At 38.2% G+C, this 20873-nt stretch overlaps 1 protein-coding gene across 10 annotated transcripts in view; it reads right to left on the reverse strand.

The window, feature by feature from the left end:
- Window positions 1-20873, reverse strand: part of INPP4B (inositol polyphosphate-4-phosphatase type II B) — a 310888-nt gene that overhangs the window by 66877 nt on the left and 223138 nt on the right. For all 10 annotated transcript variants that reach the window (XM_065633318.1, XM_065633317.1, XM_065633315.1 and 7 more), the window contains 3 exons: window positions 14648-14756; window positions 5582-5759; window positions 566-778 (listed from right to left, as the gene is read on the reverse strand). In XM_065633318.1, coding sequence (XP_065489390.1) covers window positions 566-778; window positions 5582-5759; window positions 14648-14756 — 500 coding nt within the window. The remainder of the gene's footprint in view (window positions 1-565; window positions 779-5581; window positions 5760-14647; window positions 14757-20873) is intronic.

Below are 20873 nucleotides of genomic sequence, written 5' to 3' on the forward strand. Positions count from 1 at the left end.
ATATAAATAATACATATCTTTGAAAGAAATACATGCTAAGAATGTTAAAATCTAAAAGCCATGTTTAATTCTTTTATGCAATCTTAGGCATCTTCTAAGAACAGAGTCTAAGGGAAAGCAGCTCTGTTTTGCTGAGAGTGAATTCACATGTGTTTAAACTATTTATATTCAGTCTTGGAGAGAGAGGAAAAAAAAATTTTTTTTTCTTTATAACAGCGTTTGCTGTTCCAGTCTCCTTGAATCTGCCTAACTAGCAAAAAGAACTCAAGTAAGAGCAAAGAAAGACTGTTTTCCTGTCTGGGCAAGATGATGTTCATCATCTTCACTGTCATATGCACAATCAAGCAGTCACAGAGAAGCACACTCTACTAAAGAAAATTCTGTCAAGTTAGTTTCAAAATATACAATGCATCTGAAAAAAATTATTTCACATTTTTTCACTCCTCTTCCACCCTCTCCCCGCCCCCAGCCCCAATAACATGTGACAATGGACATAAGGGCTTGCATTTTTTTTAATGCTGATTTGGAGGGTTAAGGCTTGAATACCAACCAGTTGACAACTTACCCACTCTTCCTCATCGTACTCAGAATGATGGGGTATCGAGTCCTGTCTTTTCACCTGAGAAGGATGATCCCGATGCTGTGCATCACCCTCCTCTTCTGCACTGCTTCTAGGCACAGCTGGTTTCTTGAGGACACAGCCAGGTCGGGCTGTGTACAGTGCTAGAAGGGCACTTCTGACCAGCTGATCCTTAAACGCGTGCACAAATAACTCCGTCTAGGGAAAAAAAAAAAAATCAATCAATGAAAAGGTTAGACCAAAGAATGCAATACTGCAACAGAGCTGAATTACCCTTAGGCAGAGCTGATATTTGTTTCAGGTCTGCCTAAGAGGCAGGAAACAAAGTAGAGCAATAAGGAACAATTCAAGGGGTTTGGGGACATCATCACATTCTACAATCCCGTCGTTCTAAGGATTAATACAAAAGCACAGAATCTATCACAAAGATCGTAATATTTTCACACAATCCTAAACTTGAGTTCCAAGTTTTGCCTGCAGAGATAAGGCCCTACAAGAACCAAGAGTATCCAACCACTGCTCAATAACTTCCAAATAAGCGTCAGATAAAACATGATTAACAAATTTAAGGATCTTCTTAAATAAAAACACACTTCTCTACACTGCTGAGATTGCAGTCTCTGCAAAAGCAGTGTTTCCAGAGAGAAATTTTGGCACCTGTAGGTATCAGCCCAGATATCGGGGTAGCTGATGACACCTAATTTCTAGCTTTATTTTATTTAAAGCAAACCTTGAAGTAGTTTTTTCCAGTCTCTCTGAAGATGTTATTCAATCAATGTATCATATTTGAAATCCTAAATACCCAAATTTATTTATCACAAGTCAGTGGGATTTAATTGCCTTCCTATTACCCAGAACATACTGGATTGTCATGTGCAGATTCAGATGCTGAACTGCTTTTGTGCACACAATCTTAATTAAACAGGCATGTGGAAAAGTACGTAGATAAGGGTCAGAGCAACCAGCCTAAACAAGTAGTCACACAAAGCTCAGAAATGCTAGAAATAAAGGTTGCCCAGCCAAGCTTCATTCAGCCCTTTCATGCTTCTTATGTAAAACCTTGTCAAGAAGCAAAAAAACCCCAAACAAACAAGTTTTCAAAGTTTCAGCATCTGCCTTCCTGGAAAGCTGTCTCCCATTTTCTGCACTTCTTACTTCTGCTCTTATCCCATTCCTTTTTGCTAGTACTTGCTTCCCTTTTGTACGCTTCTGCTCCCACTCACCTTCCTTGCTTTTCTGCCTCAATAGCCCCACAAAAGTTCACTGACATTTAGACCACAATGCTCTAAATAATTGATGATTTTCTTAAAGCTCCAGGTGCTGAGGTTAGGTAGCTGCTTGAGAAGTTTCTGCTTTTTGCCATTTTCATGACGTTGAGGAAAAAGCCATTTTTGATCCTTAATGGTTGCACATAGAAAGGCTGAAAATTTGCTGCAAATATAATAAAACTCGAAAGTCTGAAAAATAAGAGCCTTATGGATATCTAAGCTAAGTTACGATTTTTTAAACCAACATCGGGACTTCTTTCAGACCTGATTTGGGATTCTTCAGTGATTAGGCTTGGCAACACTATTCACCTCCCCGGCTATTTTACCAGACTCCTTCTGTCTCCTTACTAACTTGATGCCTGAGGGAAAGGGTGCTTAAACAAGAGATAATTTTCTCATTCATAGTCCTTCAGGACTGCCTCATAGTTGTCCTGAACTGCACTATAGGAGAATTTCCATTTTCTACATTCCAGCCTTCACATGGTGCATGCTCAGAGAATAGAGTGTCTTTGGAGAACATTGCTAGCAAACCCTACCAATCTTCCATAAAGAAGAGGCAAAGTGAGTCTTGCAGAGTCCTCTTTTCTTGCATAGTTAACAGCAGAGCTCCTCTTGAACACCGTCCTACAATTCAATATCAAGAGAGTCCACACTACTTGTCTGTCCTTAGAAATGACGACATCAAGGTTTTGCTGAGGTTTTGTACTTCCCTCCCCCTCCAAAGTCTGCTTGAAACCATTTCAGGTCCCTGCATCAGGTGCAGTGAACTGAAAAGGGCTTTACATTTTAGAAAGTTGTAGTATTGGAAAACTTGAAGTAAGGAATGGCTACTATGACTGCAACATATATTAGATAAGTATCAGAAAAGTTTAAGTAATTTAATTTCAATATAAGTATTTAATAGGGAAAAATATTTTAAAAAGCAAACTGACATGGAAGTGAACCTCTTTTTTTTATATAGAGAACAAAATGCTTCTGTAATTAAATTCCATCCAAAGATCCCATTAGTTTAACAACAGTCTACATTTTAACTACATTTTCTTACAGCTCAGTACAGCTAAATTTGCAGAACATCACTATTTGTAAAATTGTATTGAAATCACATCACAAGTATATGCAAAGAAATGAAAACTTTGCAAATTCTATAAGATGTTTGACTAAAGAATATTTCTGCAAACAAAGATAGGCAGAGCTGGAAAATGAATTTATCAAGCCTTCTGCAAGCTGCAAATGCTGATAGACTTGTTGACAGCTAAAGCCTTCCTTAATCAATTAACAGAGAGTGTTGATAAAAGGTTAGTCTCAGGAACACACTACAGTAAATTGCAAATCATATATGGAGAAGTAAAACCATGCTTAATATGAGAAAATAAGCTCAATATAAGAAGCAGCAGTGGAATTATTTTATTTCATTTTCCACTTTAAATGCATGCAGGCAGTCCTTCCATTTCTAACACAAATATTTAACTGTAATTCACATTATCGATAGCTTAGATATACGCACTGCTGCCTAACGTTTTTAGAAAGAATTGTTCTACATATCAATCTTAACATCATCTTAAAATAAAAAGTAATATGCTTTTTAATAAACCTGAGGAATTTAATCACCAGGCAAATAATTTTTATGGCTGTTTCAAAAGCTGTTTAATTTCTAAATTTCTATCCAGTTAAAATGTACCAGAACATTTCTTTTCTTACATACAAAAAGTATGCAAAAGGTAGGAGAGCAGAAACACCTCAAGAATACAAGTAGGCATCACGTAATTCTATCCAGAAGAGCATGCCAACCTACCTTAAATATAACCAGGGACTCTCCGCTAGTCCTGTATGTACCAGATTGGATAGACAGATGCGTTACCTTCGGACCTTGAGATGATGCTTTGTATGGGGGATCTAACTGCAGCACCATGTGAATTCCCTTCATCTGTGTTTTTGAAACTTAATATTGCTCTTCCCTGAAGTTCTATCTTGGTGTTGCCTTTCCTCCCCAACTCTCTTCCCTTCTGTACAAGCAGCTGTCCTTCCACATCAGCTTCCCCAGCAATGGTCTCACACCCTCTCTCAATTGTCATTTTTCTCCTTGAGTAAATTTGGGAATAGACAGGGAGGCAGGTATTCCACCCTTCAGGCAGCAGTTGTTGCTCAGACAACTGGATTCATTTCTTCCAAGAAAAAGGCTGAGGTTAGATAGAAACTATGGGCTGTCAGGTAGGCTATGTCAGAGAACTTGTGTTCATAACTAACCAGCAATTTAATCCTGGCCCTGAAAAGCCAATATGAACATATACAACTAAATCACCAGCTAGAAATGGAAAATATCTGTGACTTTTACAAAGTGAATGGATTATCTTGCTTAGCCCTTTTGTGTAGTCAGACTCCGCAACAGGCCATGGTCCAAGCAGAGGGTTGGTATCACAGCTGCCTGCAGCCCCTCCAAAATCATCCACTCCTCCTGCCCAGACAAGCAAAGGTGGGAAGGGCAAAGCAAAAGGTTATAGCTAATTTACAAATTCCTTCACAACCAGGTCTTGAATCTTCAGAACAGTGTTTTGTTTGGCTTGCTTTACTTGCACATGCATTTTCCTTCAAACTAACTCTAACAGAACAGCTCCATGTTTTCTACACATACCTATAAAGGGCCTCCCTTCAGCACCACATAGAAAGGCACACTATAATTGCCACAACCCGCCCCCCCCAAATCCTCCCTTTCATTTCCAGGTTGAATTCTACTTTCCTATATACCCCTGACATTCACAGTGACTCCAGTGTTCTCAAAGTTACTGTGGATTTAGACGTCTGTAACTGAGAGCAACATTTATCTCCCCCCCGTGGCTCCAATGCAATTCCTTCACAGTGTGTGGCCAAGTTCAATATTCAGATTTGAAACTCTCCCATTGAACAATGTACTGCTGGGATAATAGTGCTCAACAGACCACAGGGGTTGCCACTTCCCAATAGCTGAAGATATATTGAAATGATTATTGATAGTGTTATTAAGCCATATTGAGATCACATTACAGAAGGTGCAGCCCATGAAGCAATGGGAAACTTTTTTCAACCCCTCTGGTCAGATCTATAGCGCTTAATATTTTTATAGGATGGCACATGCTTAAAAGTACTTCAGACTTTAGCTAATCTCCAATATCACTCTGTGAGACAGGTGGAAAATATTATCTTCCTTAGTTCAGAGCTAAAGTAATTTAGATGAGGAACAGCCTACAGCTCCAGAGGAATATAATAGGAGAAAGAGGATTAAAATTTGAGACATCCTGGCTCCAGCTTCCTAGCTGCTTCTTCCAGACTGCATCACGCTATTATTCTAAACCTTATGCACAAACCTGCCTTCAACTACCTCCCACAAGCAGTAGCTTAAAGTATCAGAGAAAGAAAATAACTGTTTATCATACCACAAAATTATTTACAGTAATCTATTTTTGATAAACCCCAGTATTTGGCCACTAGAGGATAACAGAGACACATGAAATGAAATTAATTATACCTTCAAATAAAGACAACCTTTAATGAAATTTTTAGGTTATATAATTTTCTACATGGAAAGCCTACAGAAATGCTAAATAATATTCTTTTTCTGATAGCAACATTTTGAAGCTTATTTTAGTAGAGCTTATTTAACATTTCCTGATGCTATGAAAGTCAATTTATGCAGGAAAAAACCCAACAGTTAGAGACTTGATTATTCCACTTTCCATTGCAGTAAAGATTTGAATCTTACTTTTTCTGAAAGCATCTTTAAAGAATTCTTCAAGCTGTCTGGAGAATGTTGGCTTGCGGAATTAAGCAGCAGGTCTGCATGGCTTGATATGAGAGGTTGTAGATGATTGATGTTGCTGAGAACTTCTTTTGCCTTGGCTGTGTTTTCAGGTGAATAGTAAATACACTGGTATCCAGTACTGTAACCACAGAGAAAGAGTCACATAATGCCAAAATCATCTATGCTATTAATAACAATGCTTAATGTGCTAAAAATCTTACCGCTAGTACTGTAAAAAATGTCAGACACCTGAACTTTACTGATATCATTGAAATGCTCCTTCCTTCAAGGGTAAAAACAAATCCTTTCATGAACAGTAGAGGACAATGGACTGCACACCACCAAGCACACCATGCAGTACTGTTCAAACTAATCATCCCTTTAAGTGATTAGTCTTAACATAAGAAAAAAAGATTTTTATTTATTTTTTTCCAAAAATGTAATTCTGGAGAAACAAAAGGTTTGACCGAGGCAGATAATGATCACAAAGAGCATAAGGCTCCTTATTTTTCCACTGAGCTCCCTACCACATTATTAAGTATTACACCTCACTACATCCTTCAAAATGGGTCATTAATGTTTAATTCATCAGTGGCCCAGACTGTGTTTTGATTAGCATCAGTGATGTCCAGGAAGTGGTGATAACCAGAGTTAGGTCTAATAAAAGCCACATGTCTAATCTTCAAGGAAAGACAGAAAAATAGGGTGTGGGAATTAATTACTACAAAACCACTGTATGGGAATGTAGCGGAAGATTTGGCGAGGAGGTTAGTTAAACGTAAATACGCTCAAAGTGACTTGCAGCTGTCTGTAGAAAAAGCACATACATCACACTAATTGTTTTACTGACCTTGTGTGCTTGATGAGTAGAACCTCTGTGTTAGATAACATAGGCCTGTGAGAAACTCTAGGCACCTTATCACTATGTCTGAGATTCTTGCTTTGTTGTGAGAAAGAGCGGGAGGCTGTGCCTGCCTGAAGCCTTGAAATACAGGCGAGCTCAGCAGGCCCAGTGATCTTCCAGCAGGGCTGGGCTTACCAGCGCCTGCGTCCCCACTTGTGTCACCTCTGCCTGGGAGCTTAGGTGCGACTTCGGAGATACCCCAGTAGGGAGGTAACTAAAATAAAACTTGCTCTTTGCAATGCATTCGTGGCCTCTGACTCTTCTTGCGATGTGCCTGCGTATGTGTACACAACCACACAAGCGTGTACCGCAGACTTACTACTTTCCTTTTAACTGTTCACAAACTACTGCAATTCTTTTGCATTACTACTTTTCCTTTTGAAGACTTCTCCCCTGTTTTCTCCCCAACACCTACTACGCACACAATATTGTTTTATGCTATCATTCAAAAAAACCCATTTTAAACAGCACGCGCACACCACTAGCTCTTCACTGTCGTATACATCTCCTCACCTAAAACTCTTGTACACAGTCCTTCCCTTTATAAAGCCCTGCTTCAGTCTTTCAGAAAAACTAACCAAAATATTTTGCAGTTTCAGATGAACCTATAATGTTAACACAGGTAAAAAACAGTGCCAGAGCAATGTACATACTCCCCCATTGCTTCCGTATGCATCTCCCTTCTTTCCTCTTGTGTCTTTTCACCATACATCCTTCAGCCTCTTCCACCCTTTTCCCACTGATTTAACTTCTTCCTAAATTTCACACATCAAGATCTGAATTTTAAAACTTGTGCAATCCTTTGAACTTCACGCGTTGCTTTTCATTTCAGTCTTTTTCCAGCTCTCTTCACTGCCCCATTTCCCCTTTGTGACTTCTAGTGTCCCTTCCAGTTTCTCCTTATCAGTTTTCTACAAATTAGAAAGAAAACTTAATGCAATAAAGGTCATACACACATTCAGAAGTCCAAATTAAGTAACTTCCATAAAACCTAAAAGGCTTAAGTCTTTTGGTAAGTAAGTATAGATTCGAGTCATCTTAAAATTAAATCTCTTGCTTAGATACTTCACTGAGTTACAGTCCCAAATTCCATAATATCCCGTCCTATTTTTCTGCCTTTCACCAATGCCTCTGAGTCAGCGAAACTTTGCCATGATCAGTTATGCTGCCAGTCACACCAAAATTACTACGTCTCCTCACAGTCTACTACATGATTTGCTAGACTGCTGAGTCCAGAGGTCAGAATTCTGAGTATTTCAGCAAAATGAATTGTATAAACTGTCTCTCCTAATTAATTGTGCAAAAAAAGCCCTGTCCCTCTGAGAAATGAGGAGACAGTCACAGCTCTGCCTTCAAGGTGGCAACGTCATCGGTGAAATGAACTTCCCAAGCCAGATCTTTCTCTCCATCTACTGTAACTCTCAACCTATCAGGCTCAGTAGACAGGGCAGAGACACAGAGAAATAGCCTATGTTAATTGTAGTGAAGACATAATCTTAAAAGTCTTGATACTACACAGCACTGATTAATCTTCCCTAATTCCCCTTCAGGCTCCTCCCTCCCTTCACCAACCAGCCTTTTTTGCCTGCTGGATCTGGCTGACACCGTTATCAAGCTCTCCAGGCACAGACACCCTTCTTGGACTCCCCTCAGCCTTTAATTCTCAGATCTTTTTCACTGCTCTCCCACAGCTCTAAGCTTCACTGAACATTGCAGCAGAAAAGCTACAGACAATGCCGTAAGCAAACAAAAAAAAAAGGATGAGAGATACTTACCTGTCAGTAGTTCTCATTCTAGTAAAGTCAATCATGCCTTTTAAATACAGGAAATAGTGAAGAGAGAATGACTCTTTCTTCAGAATGAAGTGTTCTATCAGGCCTCATTATTTGGCTAATTTTAAAATTTCATGAACCCCAGAAAGCATGAGATGACTCCAAAGATTCCGTTTCTTTCAGAATTTGAGGACAACTTCCACCCTCACCCCAAGAAAGTAAATACTTTTCAGAAATAACATATTTGGGAGTATCTAAAGTTTCCAGTTGTTGCAGCTCAACACTGTTGCATCTAAGCCTAGGCTGAGATTTTCTGTGGCCTTACCATTCATGAAAAGACATTACTACTTCCCCAATTCACTTAAATGAGTTTCCTTATAAATAACTATTTTTAGAGCTTGCTGCCACACATAGTTATGGTACTTAGAAGAAGCAGCTGCCCATATAACATACAGCGAAATGTCTTACTGGTGTTCTAATGCAGAATCTAGATAAAGAGAATTACAGATAAGAAGAAACTTTTGCATTAAGGAAAAGGCCCCACGGGTAGGTCCCAGTGCAGAAATCAGCAGCACTATGAAAATCTAGCTTTGATATGTAAAATATATTCTTGGTCATGTACCTTTTGAAAAACTCTATAATAATGTCTTCTGGGTTAAGTTTCAAAGCTCTCACTAAGCATATAAAAATCACACTTAATCACTTCCATATATTGGCATCATCATTAACTATGTACACATGGCTGTCAGTGGTCATTTCAGTTTTAAAATTGCTTTAATGACATTGTCATGTAATTTGAATAAAGATTACATTGACTACATCCACATTTTTAACAAAGTTTTAGCCTGAGAAGAAATACTGCAATGTGCTAAACGTCTAATTTTTAATGACACGCAGATCTGCTAACTCCACTCCTGCTGTTAACGGAGTCATTTGTGTGACTGAGTTAAATTGTCACCATCTGGGACTGGGTTAAAATCTTTCAGCAATGAACATTTGACCTCACATTTTTCATAGTCAAAACCAGACATTAACATCACGAATCCAGTTAAAGCATACACAGCAAGAACATCTACCCCCAGATAACCTTGAGCTTATGTACATTACTGAAGATACCAATTCATTGGCTTATTTAGGCATTGCGGGTATTCTGTCTAAAGTGGGAAATTATGATCAAAAATAAATCGATTACATTAAAAAAAAAAAAAGGACCATTCACTGTGTTGGGAAATGAAACTAAACCATATGATCAGTGCTGAGGTTCTGAAAAAAAGCCTGAGATAGGAAGTTCAAATTTTATTTATTTTTTATTTCCTTAAGTTTCCCTTGCAAACTTAGTCTAACTTTGAATACTGAGGAAAACAAGATCATGTTATTAGTTCTGTCTAATCTATTTTTACTTATGAAGTCCAAATCTCCACAAATCCTTATCAAGAAGCAATGGCTAAGGCTGTATGCGCAGAGTTTCTCTTGCTGCTCTTCTATTTCCTCTTCATTCCTAACTGACCCTTGGAATAACTCTATCAGCTGGTGATGGGACATGAGTTTCAGCGAAAAGGAAGGTCACGATGCCCTTCACCAGCCCTCTAGAGACCCAAGTGAGACAGATGCCACTGTGGCATAGATGAATCTCATAGCGAATCTTCCTGAGAAGACTCACTCCAGGAAGGTTGAACACCTAGGGAAAGCCTTCCACAGTTCTTCAAAGTCATTTTAGAGTACCTTTCTAGTGGTGAAAAAATTCAAGTAGCCTTTAACATAGGGAAAAATCTTATGCAGGGTGGCTGAGCATGGTTCATATTAGAAGAAAAAAGGTATTGTGCCGCACCACAAGCCTGAGGCTAAAAGGTGCCTTTCGGTGGAGCTTCTTCCTGGCAGCCTGCTAAAGGGCACGTTACAAGAAAGGATGGCAAAGCCATAGATCCACTCTCCCCCTGCCACACCCAGAGCCCACATAGGTGAAACAACTTCTTACTCTCCAAAACGTACGATCCTTTCCAACCTTTGCATGCAATCTCCCCCAACTCCATCTTCCCTTCTTCTCCTTTTCTGGAGACATTCAAAACCTGCCTGGACACCATTCCTGTGTGATTTACTTTGGGTGACCCTGCTTTAGCAGGTGGGTTGGACTAGGTGATCTCCAGAGGCCACTTCCAACCCCAACCATCCTGTGATTCTTTATCCAGCCCCAGGCCCCTTTCATTTCTGCCTGCTTAAGGAAATGCTCCAGGCAACTCTGTCCAGAGAGCCTGGCAGTTGGAAAATACTGTGATGATATTTTCATATCTCAATGAATAGCACAAACTTTGGCAGTTTCTCAGCAAAACTTCCAGTGAAAAAACGTTCATCTCCATGAAGTCAAATCTCTCTCACATACACACAGATACACACAAAAAAGAGGCAAACAAGGACAGAATAACATCTCTGTGAAAAGTGTTATGCATGACAGGCTGTGATTTCCCTTTGAGAATAGAGGTTAAAATTTGGTCAAACACAAATCATCATTATTTCAACATCTCTGGGATTTTCTGTGAAACAATACCATTTCAGGTTCCTCAGAGAATAGAAATGGTCTGAAGGTTATGAAATTCAGGTAACAGGAATAATGAGGATATCAGCTCTAATAAAAAGGCTGGTATGTTAGTGAAGGAGCACAACTCGCACCTTGACCAAAAGTCTAGGCTTTGCCAAACAAAAAAAAAGGTTCCTTTAGACAATTTGAATTCAAATCAAATTATTATGGCTTAAAAAAAACCCAAAAAACAAACAAAACAAAAACAAACAACAAACAACAAATCAAAAAACCACCAAAAAACCCCACCAAACAACAATTAACAGAAAAATCTTTTCAGTACTGTTTCAGCTTTAAGCTTGTGCTAATTTAAAGCAAGATCATTTCTAAAGACCTTCCTAGAAATGGTGCACAATACCACAGTGAATCATGGCACCTAATGCAGCTTGTGGGACACCTCTGTTTACCTGATGGTTAGTACTGGGGCATTAAAAATCTTGTAATCTTAAGTCTGTGTGTTTTGGCTAAAGCACAGATCATCAAATTAGATTTTCAATGAGGAAAAAAAAAAAGTCCTTGGTGTACCTTGAAGGAGATTTATAAACATTTCAAGCAGTGCAGCATTTTATGGGTATAAATTAAAGAATGTCTACCTTCAACATTCCTGCACAACTGAGCTCTAAAAATAATAATTTGCTGCCCTTCCATTTGCTAGAAGAAGTAATCTATTACTAGCAGGCGAACAGAAGAATGACTTTGAATAACTGATTTACTCTCTTTTCCAGCTAAAAATAGGGAAGGAAAAAAATAAAAAGAACAAACCAATAGACCATCACCAAAAAAAAATCTAAAATAAATATATACAATATACAGATAATGAATATCCTGCAATGAGTTAGCACACCTTAGTCATCACACTTCATTTCTTTGAATTTAAGTGCTACCACGCCTAAACAAGATTTCAGAAAAGCATCCATTGTTCTTACTGGTCTTACAAAGTTCACTACAAGCTACTAAAGGGACAGACATACTAGAGTCACACCTTACAGACATGCCTGATGTTTGAATTGGTAAAGCCCTTTACCTCTCTCTTTGGTGGAGATAAAGAACAGCACAGATTCTGAACAGGTTATAAAGCAGCAGACCTGTCTTCAGATCACATACCACTAAGTCCTGTTTTTCACCTGAAATAAAGACTTTCTTCCCTTTTGAGACCATATTTTTAGAAATTTACCTTTTATTCCCTTTTATTATAAATAGCTTGGTCGTAACAAGAGAAGAATTGCAAAACCACCGCATTTTAATAAATATTATTATACAATACCTTCCCCTCTTTTATCTGCGCAAAAATATATATTCTATGTAATAGAAGATATGCCAAGCCTATCTTTAGATACACATTTTCCACATGCTTCTGTTTGATAAACTTTCACAAAACGTATGTTTCACTCTTGTTTTGGTTTGGCAATTGCAAATGCAATTACGCTTTTGCAAGGTGTGATATAACCTTGCTACCAGTTAACAGTTCCTCCTGTCTGTTAATTCCACAAGTTTGAGCAAGGAATATTTTATGATATGCTGACACTGTTTAATATTTCAATAAACTGTTCTAATAATCATCCTGAAGGTCAAAGGCATGCAAAGCATTCTGTCATGTGTATTAACAAGGATGTCTTGAAAGCTACTGGGACTGACTTGAGAAATAATTTCTTCCCACATCTTTCTCTAGGTCTCTAACTCAGTTTGCCTAGAGGAAATACTTGCTAAATCTGCAATTTTTTTCCTGTTCATTTTATATTCTGACTGGTATCTCAAGGTGCCATTTCTTACTTCAACCGGATCTTCAGAAAAGCTGCTCCCGTTGTAAAACAGAAAATTTGAATTGTAAAAGCTGCCCCTGGAAATGCTATCTGTCCTCAAAGCATACTCATGTAGTTAAACAAACATATGCATACAAAATAAAGTTGTCATTGCAACAGTAAAGGAAATTTCTCTGTGGTAAGAATAAGAATGGCCCTTTCATATGTCTGTTTAAAGTAGACCCACTCTTGAATATTCAAATAAATAAGATTATATTCAGAACTTGCTTTCTCCTGTCTTTCAACTCACATAAGCTCTTCTAGTTGAAAAAAAAAAAAAAAAAATGGGGCTTTCTCTCAGGTGCCCTCAAAGAGAGTAGGGAAAATGAGTTTTAGAATTTTCCTCCTTTCTATTTAATGGGAATTCATACACTAAATAACCATTTCTTCAGGTCTGATAAGCGATTAGCTAGAAATTGGAGTCCTCTCGTTTAAGTGCTCAGACATAAGTTTGTTAGCCTGGCTCAGGCTCTCTTTTTATCTGGCAGGACAGTAACAGTGACCCTAGTCATATCATCATAAACACAGATTTTCGCTCTTCCAGGGGAACACACACACAGAAAACTGCACTGTCAGAATAAAGGTGCAGTATCCTGTCCTTGAAAGTTACCAAAACACAGGTGCTTCTAAGGGATGTAAAAAAGTCTAAGAAGCAGGGCAAATATAAGGTGATACATAGGCACTTTGAAACAGGTATGAAAAGCCTTGATAAAACCTGCACGAAGCTTTACCCAGTGCTCCTGAATACAATCCTCTACCAACTTAGAGATCTCCACAGTTTAAGTCAGTGAAATAAGGGTGAATGAAAACAAGAAGCGGCTGTGCTGCACTGAGTATCCTTTGCCGTTCCAGCCTTTTGACACACAACAATGCACAAGATCCAAAGAAAGGAGTTCTAGCCCATCATCATTTCGCCTCCCCTGTTAGGGGCGACTAAGAAACAAGGGCATTGGCAATTCATTCCTATGAGATGCTGCAGTATGTGTTCTCCCAGGAAGAACTCATGAAGGACTTGGTCTCTTCCCTATAAGGCATTTTCCCTTTTTTTTTCTCCAGATAATAATTTCAAGTTTGCCTCATACCCACTCTCCATTTGGGGGAATCACATTCTGCCAATGTGGATAGGCTGCAGGACCATGCACTGAATATAATGGATTCCATTTTCTATGGAGATTGTGACGATTTCGATTAGCATACATACATAGACACAGTGCTGCCTGCATTCCCTTCCAAACGCTGTGCCGCTGAGTGCAGAGGGCTGGCACAGGTAGCCCAAGCACTGAACGGTCACAACTCTGGGTGCTGCCAGCAGCAGCTGTGGCTGCTCAAAACTTCTCAATAGCCATAGCAACAAACACAAATGCATCCGATTCTTAGTCCGCAAAATATGTAACTAACTCTTCTGTCCCTGTTCAATGGCGAACAAAGCATTTGAGTACAGCAAAAAACCGAACCCTATTTAAGGCCTGTACCTTTGCTTAAGTCTCATTTTGGCTTTCTGAAGAGTAAGAAAAAGAACATTTATTTATTTCACAGGTACGCTAACAAGATTTTTTTGTTCACATATGCCCAGGGCCGTCAGAAATGAAGATGATACCTTAAGCTATTGTTTATTGAAAAATTGTGTAGAGCTACTTTCTATTTAGCACAAGAATTACTGAAGAGAAATCTCATTCTTAACCGCATGTTTTCAAGTCCTGATATTCATCAAGCTTCCTGAAACACAGGAAGAAAATTTCCCAATTTTGAGTTTGTGTTCAAAATAAGCCTTGACCTTAAAAGTAAATTGTGCTTCGATTTTGCAGTTCAGCAAAGCAGTGAAGAAAAAGGAAACATTTGACGAATGAATCCTTGTCCTGTCCCACTAGATTTTAATCTTCCACGCATTCAGCAGGATAAACTGTTTTGTTACCCAGTGAGCTCATAACATCTTAATGCAACTTCAATTATATTTTCCTAGCTACTTCAAATAATACTTACTTTCGTCTTTCTGCCTCAAATTTACTCAGCAGTTTTCGGAGACCACCATTCTTAAATCCTTGGAAATGCGCTGCCGGGGCTCCAACGGTGATGACATCATACAGAGCATCTGGAATGGGAACAGATGAGCACAGAGATTTGCACGCGCCCATGCTCAAGGTATGGCAACACTACAATACCTACTCTACAAGATGTGAGGACAACAAGTGTGTATTATTTCCGAGGAATAATCAATAATCTGCGTCTTGAGGAGGCCCAAGAGTTAATCAATCTTTCCATGCAGCCACCTGCACACTTTAGAAAGTTTACCTGATTTATTGCTACATCTAAATTATACGCCACAGTGCAGAACAGTATTCTAGCTCTGCAGTTTACAAAGCTGCCAAGTAAATTGGCCCTTTGTGTATTTCACTTTATTACTCCTTCTATTATTTAACTTGTAGTCATGTTGAGATGCACATATTTATGCATTTTAGAGTCAAAAGAGACCATATTATGATGGAATAGTGTAACTGCCTGAATAATACAGGCTACAGAATTCCAGTTAATGATTCCTGGTCTTCTGGTTGAATGAAGGCATTTTTTATTTTTTTTTTTTTAAATCTAATCTTGATTTAAATACTTCAAGTGACAATGAATTCACTGCATTCAGAGAGAGGTTGTTCCAAGGATTAATCAACCTTACTAGTCCATTTCTTTTCTATTTTGAAATCTAGCTTCCGCTTCAAGATATAAGTACCTGTTTAATGCTAAATTGAAGAGCACTGTTCTATGACATATACTTAATTTTTATATATGCTTATAAATATAGAGCAAGTCAGTGGTTTTCAGCTGAAAGATACCACAATGGGAAATAAACTATACTATTGGAATTCTTGCTGAGACAAAACCTGATGTCTTGTGCCATATGTGATAAATTTTTTCTAGGGATGTACCTTACAGAACTGGAGATGGAACACCTTGTTAAAAACAGCCTCTCACTTTGTGCCTGTGATGGATTGTCAGTGCAGAGACTAAGATTTAATTACATCCCCCGAACCACGATAATTATTCCTTCAAAGTTTAAATTTACATTTTCAGAATTTACATTTGCATTAAGCAGTACCTGTGTTGTGCCCAGGCTCACTGGAGGTATTAAAAACACAGGTCGGAATGCATCATTCTTACAATGTACTTCTAAAGGAAATATTAGAGGGTTTTTTTTGTGTGAATTATTTTATTCATCAAGGAAGCTTCCCATGTAAATTAAAATCTAATCCTCTCCTAAAATAGAACTTTTCTTGCATTCTGATGATAAATATCCCTAGAAGCAAGAATGCTGTACAAATGATTCACAGTTAATGAACTATGTTTTACTTCCAGAGCTGCATCTCAAAGCATATTCATTCAAATTGATTTGAACCCTAATGAATCGGTGACTCTTCAATTTCCACTTAAAAGTAGAAGTGACATAATTTCATTAGCCTCAGGTGAGCTTCAAGATTCTTAAATAGTCCATCCTTTCAGGACCTCACGGAGATTTATCCATAATACATAAGCTTGGGCTATTAGAGGTCTATTGGTACTTGAGAATAAGTAGTTCCATTGCTTAAACCAAGGGTGGCTTGAAACCAAAATAAGAGACGAACCCATCAGGTTAACTGAACGATGGTCTCTGAATATGTTTCCAGATAACTCACAAAACTACAGAAAACATTTATAAACTCTAGTGCTTTTTCCAACTCTGTTTTAAAAACAGTGATTCTATAGCTACTTTGGGGGGGCTTTACCCAGAATGAAGATTTTGTTCAGCCTATAGCCCTCTCTCAGCATCACCAAGGAACAGCTGCTTGAGACACAAACACACCCAGAACAGCTGAGCCCCATGCAAACCAACATGGCACAGTGAAGAGAAGAAAACCTCTACAGCCCCGGTGATGGGCATGGAGCAACCTCACTCCCACTTTCCAGAGCACAGTGCACTAGGAAGTGCTGCAAGACGCGGGAGGAATGCCTTGGGATATGCTACATTTACACATCAGCACAGCTCCTGGGGAAGGACGTGCAGCGTCAGCATGAGCGCGCTGGTCCAGGGATGCTCCAGTAACTCAGAACCATCATCCACTTGGAGAGCAGGCTGCTGCTGACAGCTCTCCGGAGTGGAGACAAAGCTTAAAATGCAGCAGAGTGGTAGGAGCTGTATCATTTTGTCTGCGTGCTCCCCCAAATCGTTAATTAATAACAAACTCTCAACCCTTCCTCAAATAATTGCTTCAGAATTTGAAGGAAGAAAATGCAAAAGATCAGAGTGCAAGGAAACCGAGCTTTAAATAAAGCACCATTTCATACTAATTATTCTGACTCAAAGATACCTCCTGCTTATAGAAGTGAAACACTAACACCAGTGGCACACTTGCCAAAAACCAACAATTCCTTCACCATGCAGAAATACAAACTACCTGCTCATCACTCCTTCCCAAATAAAACAGGGAGCTTTTGCAACATCATAACAACCACAGCAACACGGTAGAAGTTCCATAAACCTAAGCTTAGGATTTTTATGCCAAGCACAGCTCAATCTAGAATTTGAAGCAACCTGATTGCCTTCACAGGAGGCAGCCATTGCCTCACACTGGCCAGAAGCAAAATGAGAATCTCCTCCACCCACCAAACTTATTTAAAACAAGCATGCTTAATGTATAAATAAGGACAAAAGAAAAGCTATGGCAATATATAAATTTGACTTCTGTAGTACAATGAACAGCAAATTGTGTTGTTTATCAAATGTATAGGGAGACAGTTATCCCATAATAAAACAATTTTGCTCAAAGCTGTTCCTACTGCAAGTTTAAACACATAAGTATCTTCTATTCCATGTCAGTACCCAACAACAACCTGAATCAAATTTCAGTAAAAGTAAACCTGCTATTGAACATGTTGAACAAAAAAGCACATATCCATGTGCATATTTTAAATAGATGGCAATAAAACCTCTCCTGCATTCCCAAAATGAAGATACCTGACAGTGTAAGGGTTAATGATGAATTTATGACTCCTCATCTTGTTGAATCACAACCTCTGTGAATGCTCATATGCCCCTTGTTCTTTTTTTTCCTGTCAGTCTCCTGGTTATATTCCAGGTGCCTGTTGATACATGCCAAGCAAAGCATAAGATGAGAAAGATCAGCTCGATGTGGAAGTGCTGCTTGCCCCAGAATGATTAGCAATTGCTACAAACTGTTCAAATGTATGTATCTAGTGCAAGATACAACTGTTTAGTGCTTATAAAATGAAACTTAGTTCAGTAAACACCTGGGACAGCGGCAATGTAACAGATACAGAAACTATTTATGCAGCCAAAGACTAATAATAATAATGATGACAATAATAATAATGTATTACTTTTTGTTATGTTTATACTGTACTGCTACCAAAATATCCTACACATATTGAGGAACCCATTTTTTATACAGAGAAATAAAAAGATCTCCCCATAACTAAGGTGTCAGTCTTCCCAAAACACATGTAGGTAGAAATTCCCTGAATTTAAAACAAATTATTTTGTTTATTAATGTGTTTCAGTCTCTAGAGTGTTACAAGAACAGTGTTATCTAATTCTCAGGTCAGTGTTGTGAACATTAGCTAAAGAAAAAAGGGAGAGTTTTATAATTAAAAAAAAAAAAATCTAAATTTAGAAGATGATTCTAACTTCTATCTCTTTCTGTACCCTTTTCAATTATGGATTAACCATATGCCACAAGCAAACTACTTTTGGAAGAGAAAGGAGAAAATTCATCAAACCCAAATAAAACTCAAGTAGTATTAAGCATTGTGGGTGATTAAGTAAGTGGAGTACTCCATTACACTTTTTTGTTTAGCAAATGAACATACAATGCCCTGTTCCCAGAGAGGCTTTATTGAAAATACATCAATTTAAGGTTCTGGCCACTTGAAGTCATTACAAATCTAAAAATGCATTTGAGTTAATTAACTTCAAAACATTAGTTAAATTAAAATTTTTGCTCTCATATTCTGATACTATAAATCCCCATCTTGATAAAATGTTTGAAGGTACCATTGTTTAGTAAAAAAAAAGATGAAATATTGAACCAATACACAATATCTAAATTCAGAAGTCCCCCTGTGCCAACTCAGAAGTGGATGAACATCAGCAATACACAGTATAACACTCCTATAATGACTGTTTGTACTTGCTATTTAACAATCTGATTAGATGCAGAGTGTATAAGGCAAAAAACCTTACAGACTGTAATTTTCATGTTTATATAGTGACAGCAATTTTAACAGATCTCAATTTATCAACAAATTACTGACTGTACTATGATTTGCTGGTATGTACAGACAAATATAATATTTTATCTATAAAGGACGCTGCTAAAACTACATGCAAGCAGCAGCAACAGAATTCTGTACTAAACAAACATTACAGAAAATTATCTGCCTTTCCAGAAGTTATTAGAAATTCACAGTGTTTTCAGCACAATCCGTGAGATATTTGCACTTAATGCTAAGGAAACGCTTACGTGGCACAGTGCAGCACTGAATAAGGTTATTTAGGCAGAAGCAGCACTGGGCTCGTTAAGGCTTCCTAAGAAATAGGGTATATTATGTTCGGAAGTAACACTGTCCTTAATGGAACTGTGCTACTCACATCACCTCAGCTGGTGAGTTCATCCCGGCAACTCTGGTGCTCTATCAACTATCTCTGTTGGCACAGTGCGGGGGGGAAAAACACCTTAGAAACAAGAGAGGTAAGACTGGCTTTTACACTACACTGACATTACGGAATACAATGAAAAATTAAGCTGATGCCCTAGAAGCACGTGAATCTTACGGAACGTTGTGCAGTGTGTCAGTATGAATCATGACACTATTAGATCTGAGCTGCTACAACAGAATATTTTGAACTACGCGTAGGTAACCAATACATTTTGGTGAACGCATATTCTGTATTTGCTTCTTTACTTGAAGCGTAGAGAAACAAAATGATCACAACACCCCCTGGAATTTATCTTAAAAATAAAACGAACAAACAAAAAAAACCCCAAAAAAACCCCAAAACCAAAAAAACCCACCCAAACAAACAAACCAAACACACACACACACCAAAAAAACCCACAACCAAACAAACAAAACACCACGAACAAACCAACCAAGCAACCAAAAAAACCAAACTTACAAAACATTTAGTTAACCACTCCTTAGTTTTCTAAGACCCGCAGTCAGTATCCAGAACTCGTGGCTTCAGAAGATGAGGCAGAGAAATCCCTGGCATAGCTTTAACTTTGGACCTGATTCTCAAGTTTCAGCCCCAGACTCAGGACTTCTGATTAATCTGGGCAGCAATATGTCTGGGTGCAGGTTTCAGAATTTGTGGGGAAATGTGGAGGACGGGCAATCTGGTCACTTCTTCAATATCATGGATTTACTTAAGTGTGGTCCTCTACAGACAGAACCTACTCAGCTGCTCTAGAAATACTCCAAACAACATCCAAAACCAAAAGCTTGGGTTTTAGAAGCAGATACACAAACCTAACAGAATGAAATCAAACCCTTCAGGAAAACAGGAAGGTTCCACATTTGTACACAAAACAAAAGGGTGGAAATAACCACACAGGAAGTTTCCAGAGTCCATTATATAAAGTGAAAAATTAAACACTCTGAGCCCGTACAGCAGCACACAGTTGTAAATAATGAATTTGGAAGCTTGGTTTTGGTTTTATTAAAAAACCAAACCAACTGGCAAACAAAGAAAACAAGCAACATCTAGTCATACCAGAAACCCTCTGTATCAAGCCATACTGCATGAATATAACAAACAAGCTAATACTGTACAAACTTCACTGACTGGCAAAACACAAGCAACATGAAATGCATCTCAGAATTTTCTTTAAGTCACTATTACCTATGATATTCTTTTCTCCTCAGCATTCTTCCAAATCCATGTAAGCCCAAATCACACAAATTTACTGAAGAAAATATAAATCAATTTACTACTATTACTTTCTGTGCTTTTTATCTGTAGCATCTTTATGCCCTGATATAAATTTTAACAATACTGTTGCCAGTCTCCTACCATTAAGTGAAAAATCAAAAATGACCAAGATTCAACTCACTAAACAGAATACCTTTCAGTCCTTCTGTGGTGTTAAGGTTTCATCTGAAAGCATGTCCATCCAATGTTCATTCTTGAAACTGGACATATAAACTAAGATACTTGCACCTT

This window comes from Caloenas nicobarica, chromosome 4 (genome assembly GCF_036013445.1).
Source record: "Caloenas nicobarica isolate bCalNic1 chromosome 4, bCalNic1.hap1, whole genome shotgun sequence".
Lineage (NCBI taxonomy): Eukaryota > Metazoa > Chordata > Aves > Columbiformes > Columbidae > Caloenas > Caloenas nicobarica.